General features: G+C 44.1%; 1 protein-coding gene across 1 annotated transcript in view; it reads left to right on the top strand.

Annotated features, from left to right (window-relative positions):
• IDH3G (isocitrate dehydrogenase 3 (NAD(+)) gamma) overlaps positions 1 to 9,527 on the top strand; it is a 111,449-nt gene that overhangs the window by 10,803 nt on the left and 91,119 nt on the right. The window contains exons 3-5 of the mRNA XM_018573692.1: positions 4,339 to 4,533; positions 4,917 to 4,993; positions 5,987 to 6,031. Coding sequence (XP_018429194.1) covers positions 4,339 to 4,533; positions 4,917 to 4,993; positions 5,987 to 6,031 — 317 coding nt within the window. The remainder of the gene's footprint in view (positions 1 to 4,338; positions 4,534 to 4,916; positions 4,994 to 5,986; positions 6,032 to 9,527) is intronic.

Raw genomic sequence — 9,527 nt, 5'->3', positions numbered from 1 at the left:
TCTCATATAAACTGCAAAAATCTGAAAAATTGACTGCTTGTTACATTGCTGAGATTATTCCGTTTATTTGTGTGCCTGTTTGTTATATTGTTGGGATTCTTTTTAAAAGGAAAAAGAAAAAAAAAAAAAAAATATATATATAATTTTGTAAAAAATATTTAACCCCTTGTACACATTCATTTTGGGTCACCGAGACACTAATAAGTGTGTGCATATTATTATTATTATCATTATTATTATATTTTTACGATTTAGGTATTGAAACCACTATCGTTGTTCACCAGATTAAGTTTATACATGCAAGAGTACTAGACCCACGGGTTATTTATATAAGGATTTCAACTAGGTTGCTTTATTATTTTTTTGTTTGTTTGTCACAGATTACTCCGAGCTACATTAAGTGAGCACGACGCGTCTGTCACATATATATTTATTGATATATTGTGGGGTGGATGAATACACGTTCCACATATCACATGCCTCAATAATTTCTTGGACATTTACACACTGACATATCGATTACACAGAGATATGAGATAGAAGATTACGGCATTTATATAGATGTTTATGTGTCGTTTATGATTTATTCTTTACTCTGGTATTCACTTAGATCAAGCGCAACTTATTCACTATATTAGATATCTTCTTCACACAAAGTTGCTGCTGGTCCTATAAATTATTTAGCACCCATTCCCAGCGCAGTGAACCTCGGAAGCGATCGTGCACTTCTGTTTCACCTCTGTGTTAGACCTCAAACAATGAATCCACAGCACACCAGCACACCTTGTGAAGCTTTGTAAAAGTTTTACTAAACAGATAATATGTGATAGTACTATAATATAAACAAATGAACAAGTACAATAGCAAATAAACAGCAAGTGGTAGGAGCACTTTAAATATGCAGGCAGGAGTGTGAAATTCCTATCGCCCGATGCGCGGGACATGCAGTTTCAGGCGCCGGGCGAGTAGTTTTTTTTTTTTTTTAAAAAAAATTAAGTTATAAAAAATAATAAAATATATGAAAATTAAAAAAATAAGTGATAAAGTAAAAAAAAAGTTAAAACCAACCCCGCTGCCACCGTCATCTGCATGCAAATAAATGCATGCATAGGATGCATGCACATGCGTGCATGTGTGTTGAGTGCTGCCGCTATTCCACTGTGTGCCATATTGTGGTAGCCAAGCAGCAGAACTCTCCTTCACGCACAATGTGCATTAAAGGTGAACTATGGGGTCAGTGTTTTTCCCCATTGTTCCCCTAAGGGTAACGGGAGGACATAAACTAGCATCCTCCTGTGACCCAAAGCTCAGTATACCGCGAGCTATAGCTCACTATATACTGAGACTGCCGCAGCCAACACGGATCCTGACATTACTGTCGAGATCCACCCAGCTGCATGATTGACAGCTGGCTCTGCCTAGCTAGAGGCAGAGCCAGCTGTACCCGCCCCTTACCCCGTTCGTTCGTCCAGTCAGTGCTGGAGGATCGGGGAGGGGGGGAATCCCTGCAGGGAGCCGTGAGTGACAGTCACATCTCTGCAGGGACAGGATCGAGAAGTGAGCGAGTCCTTACCCTCCGCCTGTACAGTCCTGTCCTATGCGTTTTGAATTTTGCAAGCACTCATTGGCCAGCGTGGTCAGGCGACCACGCTGACCAATGATAAGCACTATTTAGCACAGTCAAATACAGTTTTGATTAGGGATGCACCAATACAGAATATTTGGGCAAGTACTTGTACTCGCCCAAATGCTCCGATACCTTCCCCAATACTGGAACTTCTGGTCAGCGGAAGATTTCCTCTGACCGGCAGTGCCGTCGGGGAACATGGAGCCAGCTTCCCGTGCAATCAGGGCAGCGACTAATGACCCACCGGTTTCCTAATTGGCTGGGAAGCCAGCTTCCCGGCCAATCAGGCCATTATTCACCGCCCGGTTTCCCGATTGGCTGGCTCGATGCTGATTGGCTGGGAAGCAGGTTTCCTGGCCAATCAGCCGGCCAGACAACATGGAGTCGGCTTCCCTGGCAATCGGGAAGCTGGGTAGCATGTAATTACCTGCTGCCCAGCTTCCTGATGGCATGGAGCAGGCTTCCCGGGCAAACAGAATCATTGCTCATGCTCGATACCCAAAAACCTATATCGGTGCAAACTATTTTTTTGCATTGGGACAAGTGGATTATCATGAGGGACAAGTAGATTCGGCCCCCGCAAGAGCCCTTGGACAAGTAGTTTTTTTAAAAATTTCCACACCCCTGGCAGATAAGTCTTGGCTATGGCTGGCTGCCTATCTGCATATGCAAACAACACTGAACTTACTAATAGAATTCTATCAGCAAACTGTGAAGGCGAAGTCTCAGTTCAAACAGACCCGGGTCTTAAACCTACTGGCCAGTGGTATTTAACTAGGCTAGCCGTCGGTGGGGCCCAAGTCCTGCTTGTACAGATGGTTAAACACAATATCACTGTGGCCAATGGTCTCTCACCACTCCTGTAGCTTAGATTGTAGTTCCCATAATTGGTAGGTGAAAAGAGGTGGTTGCTCCTTTGCAGCCAACAGCTTTCAGATTCCAGCAGCAGCAGCCTGTGCCACACAGTAGTAGTAGTAGCGATGTTTGTAGCTGGTCCCTGTAGAATCCAATCACTCAGGAAAAGGCTGGCAGGGTCTTTATCTGATACAGCAATCACTGGATTCCCTCATGGAGCGCTTTCCACACTGTAAAATAATCTTTCAGCCGGTCTCAGACACTGGAATCACAAACACTGTTCAGCAGACAGTGGTCATCTGCAAACGCCTCAGGTTGTCTCTCTCTCCTGAGATGACTAGCAGACAACACACTACATCCAGTCACTGACAAATCCCTTGACGATCTGCCCGTGTTCTGAGAGAGGCTCCAGTCCCCTTTTCCTCCCAGATCACAAAGCCTCCTGGGTCGGGTAGTTCAGTGAAGCATAACATCCTCTGTTTCTTCCTGTGTTGAAACTCCAACTCCCACAACACCTCAGTGTTTCTCCCAGTCAATGCTATATGTGATTACGGTCAAGAGAGCATTATGGTTGAAGCCGTGGTGTGCAGATCCTTCCCCTAAGCAAACATGGTGCTGGATTTCTTTTAATGGGAAGGCATTGTTAAGAAAAAAGCTTGATGCTTCAGTATAGGCCTAGGAAGTTGTTTTCTTGTTGTTTTTTTTTTTTTTGCTTAATACTCTTTCCATCAAAGAAATTGATATGCGAGATCTTACTGCCCTGGCAAAGAGTTTTAAAAGGAATTGGAAAAGTGTTTCAAGCAATCTTTTTGAAGACCGCTAAATGAGCACCTCCAAGGATGCAGGGAAGTCCTTTTGATGGGCAGCCCTGCAAAGTGGGGGCAAGTATGGCAGGCTTTCAGCAGATATGGGCGGATCATGACGCAGATCAGTGAGTTCTTTCACCTTCTCGGTCTGCCTGCCATTTTTGGACATTCAATAGACAGCCTCCATGTTTTTCATACTTTCCAACTAGGGTTCTAGGGAACCCACAGTAGTCTCAAGTTCTCCAGCAATATGTACACTCTTTGATTCTATGAGGTGTTATGGAAATTTGCTTGGGCTGAGTGCACAAATCCACGCCGTACTAAAAGGTGTACTTTTAGCATCAAAGTGCGCCAAGCACAAACAATTCCATCACGCTTAAGGCTGGGTTCACACCTGGGCGTATTTTTTCAGCTTGTTTTTTTCGCGTTTTGTAGCATTTTTTTCCGTTCAGTGAAATGCGTTTCACTGGCGGTATGATTTTTTGCACGTTGTATTCAGCTCTTTTGTACAAAGAAAGTTAATGCTTCTGTAGTGCCAGGTAGAGTCAGTAGAGCCGGTAGAGATGTTGCTTCAAGCTGGAAATTCTGTGTTCAAATCTTCTCTTGACCACTAGCTCCGCTTATTTATATAGCAACATGGGTAACAACAGGAAAGGGCGGCCCCGACAGCCTACTACTTCCTCCATGCACAATTACGTCACACAGTCAGCCAATGAAACACATGCAAACATCTGAATAGACAATAGAAAAGGGGAGTGTATGCTCAGGTGGGCGCTGCCTCAACCAGACCTGCACACATAATCTCCCGTTACCACTGGAGCGAACTATATCCAGCATTGCTCAGTGAGCAAGGCCCAATAGACTACGGTTCTCATGAATGCGAGCTTATCTGCAGGGACAACGCCATATTATTTCCAGCGCGTTGATCAGATGCACCAAAAAGATACAAACGCATGTTCCTTTCATAAAGGCAGATATGTATCTAAAATGATTCCGCATTCTCAAAACAAATGCATCCACGCCAAGCTAATAAATCCGCGCATTGCGCAGGGGCCCTCGCCGACGTGCATACGTTCGCTAAAAGGACACTGCTCCGCAACGCACATCAATCTCCCCCGGCCAACAGCCCAGCGCATAGCACATGGACCATTCGCTGGCGGAGACCCCCGTGCACAGCGGCCGCGTCTCCACATCCACAGGAGGATATCTACTCCAATGGTTTACCCCCAGTGCTGATTAATCCAGGTCACGCTTCAATAGGGTGTAGCCCAGCAAACCTGACACTGAGAGACATAATGACAATATTACAATATACTAAAAACACATCCTAATAAAATTTCCACAACAAAGGTGCAGTAATTCCAGTCCCGGAATTGCAGACCTTCACCAGACCTTCACAGGCCTGTTCTTGACCTCAAAGGTCTCATTTCAGAGATGATGCTTCAGAAATTGAAAATTGGAATCGCTCAACTGTAATTATAGCAGTCTAGCTGAACAATTCGATGTCTTCTTGGCGGCGCACAGGAGTGGGAAATCTGCTTGAATCATAAACAGCCAGTGATGGCTGTTTACATACAAGCATTCTGGCGGCTATAGAGCCGTCCGATCGCTTTTTATGTGTGTGGCAGCCGACGTTGATCCCGAGCTCTGTTGTGCACAGTGCGGGCCCAGGACCGGCACAGTGGCTCTGCTGCCGGAGGTCAGAGTGAGTCAGTACTCATCTCCCTCTGATCTCCCCGCCGGTCTCTGAATGCAGAAAGTGATGTATATTACATTGCTTCCGCATTCAGCTGTCATTCCTGGCTACAGAAGCCAGAGAGAATCTGGTGAAGCAGATCTCTGCTTCATCAGCTTCTCCGGGGGTCCCTAAGTGACATTAGGGGGGTCTTAAAGAGGACCTGTCACTGTAAGTAGGGTATTACATAGGGGGCTTCTTAGCAATAAAGTTAAGTGAAAAAAACTAAAAAGTAATAAAAACTAGTCACAAATAAAAAAAAAACACAAAAATTTTTTACGCCCCCACATACACATGCAAACATGCGCCGGGTGCGCCTACATACGAAAATGACGATTGTGCCGCACATGTTGCATATCACTGCAAACATCGGAGTGAGAGCAATAATTACAGGGCTTTTGATCACTGTTAACACTAAACTGATGAGCGATGAAAGCTTTTAAAGTGTCACCTATGGCCAATTTTGGGTATGGTAGTTTCTAACGATTTCGCAGGCGTGTGCGATTTTAAAGCTTGACCTGTTTGGTGTCTACCCGACGTGACCCCATTTTTTATATTTTACCAAAAATTCGGGTAATAATAAATGTTTCATAACGTAACGTTTCCCCAAAAATGTTCACTACTTTTTTTGTTACATAGTAAAAAATAAAAAACCACAGTGGTGATTAAATACCACCAACACAAAGCTTTATCTGTCCCAAAAAAATGTTATAAAATTAATTTCAGTACAGTATTGCATGACACAATAAATGTCAATCAAAATACAGCAGCGCTGAATACTGAAAAATGACATGGACAGGAAGGGGGTGTAAACACCTTGCTCATCAAGTGGTTAAAACAAATTTGCATAGCACTTTTAATCTCTAGTCTGAGTTAAAGGAATGTATTGAACATTGAATCATAAAACTATTTCTACTGTTGATTTTTACAATTTTTAATTAGTTTTAGTGTGCTTCATTGCAGGTGTTTCCTGTGTCTGCATTGGCTCAGAAAAGAGATTATTCATCGGTAAGTGTGACATATTAGAAACTTACTGTTAAAGATCAAATCAACTGAATACGGAAATGCAACACACTCTGTAGCTCTTAACAGCGGGTCCATCACAGCCTGGGCTCAGAGTGGGCTCAGTTCATATGTGTAGTGTTACTTGCAGCAAGCAGGTCAATCTGTTATGTTGCTACAGCATAAAAGAGGGATCATCAGAAAAAGAGGGACAGGATGAAGAGAATTTAAATATGGTCCGCATGCATGTGTGCGAATTCCTAAAGTGACACTCTGGAATACAGCGTACAGGTCTTACCTTGTCCGCGATCCCCGCTGTGTCTTCGGCGGCTGCCGACTTCCGGGTACCGTCCCTTGCGAGCGGCCGCGTCGCAGGGGGTGCGAAGCCGGCGGGAAGTTTAAAAGTGAAACTAAAAAAATCTATATTTAAAATAGAGAAAATAAAGGCGTTTCACTGAATGAAAAAATGAGCTGAAAAACCGCTCGGGTGTAGACCCAGCCTAAATGTCAATCGGGGGAGCGAGCTTGGAGAGGAGGCTACTTTAAAACACACGGACTGTGGGGAACAAAAGTAGGCAGCACCCCTCATAAGGAAGGACAATGTCGGCACAAATTCAGAGATGATTTGAGGCTCTACAACAGAGTGATACACAAATAAGCTACATTTTTATTAATAGTTAAGGTACTTGAATGCATTTTGAAGATTCAACTCCTGAGTATAGTGTCATTTAAAGTTATTTTTCGAATATATTTTGTGATTGCTGTTCCTGGCACGATCTCCAGGTATGAAACTTGATAAGATTTCTAAAAAAATATTTTGCTTAACCTGTTTACAGTGAGGCAGAAGTCAACACATACTGAAAAACAGATTTGGTCCCTGCCCGCCAGACACCCCAGCTGCGACCGGCATCGTGGGTGTTGGCGGGTAGTGGACGAGAGACCAGCAATTATCCATTCGCTGATCATCTCCCCGCTGAATGAAGCTGGAAGTGATGCTAATGACATAATTTACGGCTTCTCTGCTGTCATTCCTGATGGCATGATCTGTGCTTGAACAGCTTCTTTAACCGCCTCCCGGCCGCCAGTTGTGATTAAACGACCAGCCAGTAGCTTCTTGGATGTAAGTGTCCATCAAAGCATGGCCTGTTAGCCCCACCCTCTCATGCGCGGCGCGCATGAGCGAGAAACTGCCAAAATGTAAAAACGGGTAACGATGCCTGTTTACATACAAGCGATCCGCCGGCTCTTATCGCTTGTACAAGGTGCCGGTCTGTGCGCCCCCTCTCCGCTTGTCCTGAGCTCCACTCTGCGGTGTCAGAATGCGGAAGTGATGTATATTACTCTGGCATCGAAAGGGTGAAGCTAATCTCCCGCTTTAAAAATGCAGATACTACATTGTATTACAGCAGTGGTCTCAAAGTACCGGCCCGCGAGCCGGTACTATGTGGCCCGCAGCCAGCTCACAAGTCTGGTACATGATCACGGATCGCGCACCCAGCTTGCGGGAGGAGCTACACAGTCTGCATCTATGTTGGATGCGGACCGCATAGCTGCTTCTGTGTCCGCACTCGGATTGATTAGAAAGGTCTGCAGCAGACCATACGTTTTATATGTGTCGGGGTTGGGGGGGGGACTGGGACTGTATTATTTTATATGTAGAGGTGTAGTATTTTTTCATGTGTATGGGGGGGGTGGGTATTTATTTTTTATGTGTTATTAGGCTCCATTCACAACTGTAAGTTTTTAGGTGCGATTAGGGATTTTTGTGTCAGGAACTTGTGTTTTCCTGCAGCAGGAATCCCTAATCTGGCATTTACTAGCAGCAGCTGTTACCTGTTCAAGTTAATGATCAGGTGACAGCGGCTGCATGTAAACGCCTGAACACCGCATATAATGATATGTGATATGATTACATGTGGGTTGAAAACACTCTCTCTGGATGCACAGTCAATGCGTCCAGGGATAGTAATTGATTCCTAACCGAATGTAATCAAATCACATACCACTACATGCGGTGTGTCAGCGTTTACATGCAGCGGCTGTCACCTGATCATTAACGTGTGACAGCTGCCGCTTGTAAACGCCAGATTAGTGATTCCTGCTGCAGGAAAACGCAAGTTCCTGACGCAGGAATCTCTAATCGCACCTAAACCTAAATATATGAATAGGGCCTTAGTGTGTGTGTATTAGTGTACATAGTACCATACCGGATATAGTTAAAGTGACATTAAACCCTCAGATTTTTTAACATAAAACAATAGTGTAATGTGTGCCTTACTGTAATCCATGGTTGTTTCCCTTCTCTTTGCTGCTCTTCCTTTTAAATCTGTATCTGTTCTCATGCTGGGCAGAACTTCTGTTTTCAGGAATCGATATACGGTGTCTGTGTATTAGTTTCTATAGGCTTGTAACCTGAGCCAGCACTACAGGAAGAGGCCCTGAGCTGCAAAGGGAAGTTCTGCAGAGCATGAGAAGACATGAGGATTTAAAAGGAAGAGCAGCAAAGAGAAGGGAAACAACCATGGATTACAGTAAGGCACACATTACACTATTGTTTTATGTTAAAAAATCTGAGGGTTTAATGTCACTTTAAATTTTATTTAAAAGTATGAAATTTGCCAAGCGGCCCCCATGGGAGAAAAAAATTTGCCCAGTGGCCCCAGAGTTAATTGAGTTTGAGAACACTGTATTACAGTATCTTTTGGCTGTAGAAACATCCACTGTTCTGAGTGACTTCACCTGTGCTTTTAAACGCAGTGGGTCACAGAAGATGTGTGCTATCCTCTGTGGATTTTCCATTCATGGATGCCTAGTATCTTTCTCAGTGTGACTTTTTTTTTTTTGTATGTTTGCATTTTTTTTTTTACTTTTTTTTTTTTTCACACTTTACTTTATTGCTATCACATAGGGGACTAAGGTCCTCTTTATGGAGACATAAGGGGTTTCTAAGACCCCTTATGTTACCTAGGGACCCCTAGAGAAGCTGGTGAAGCAGAGGTCTGCTTCATCAGCTTCTCACCGGCATCTGTAACCAGTGAGAGTGACACTGAATACAGGAAGTGATGTGAGACCCACATGTGATGTGCGTCTCTAGAGACCCACAATCGCTTGAATGTAAACAGCCATCGCTGGCTTTTTACATTGCTAACAGTTCCCCACTCGTGTGCCCGCTGAGCGCCGTGCACAAGAGGGGGGAGGGGCAGGACGTCTTAAGACGCCCTCCCGCTCCTACAAAACTTCAGGAACGACCATGGACGGGAGGTGGTTAAAAAAAATACACAAATGGAGTGTTACAAACATTACATTTTGTTTAGAATAAAACTGCATGCACAATTATTTGCAATCGCACTGGAAGGAATGGCAATTTTGCAATCGATCGCACTGCGGCTTGGGGAGTGATTGAAATTAATAGCAGCTCCCACACCAGAATTTTTCATACCAAAACTGAAGATGACCTTTCCCCCCCCCATTTTATAAAAAAAATTAACACAATGGGGGGAGT

This window comes from Nanorana parkeri, unplaced genomic scaffold (assembly GCF_000935625.1).
Source record: "Nanorana parkeri isolate BGI_ZX_2015 unplaced genomic scaffold, ASM93562v1 scaffold2490, whole genome shotgun sequence".
Classification (NCBI taxonomy): Eukaryota; Metazoa; Chordata; class Amphibia; order Anura; family Dicroglossidae; genus Nanorana; species Nanorana parkeri.
Note: the sequence above shows the minus strand (reverse complement) of the source record. Positions and strands in the feature narration are given on the sequence as shown.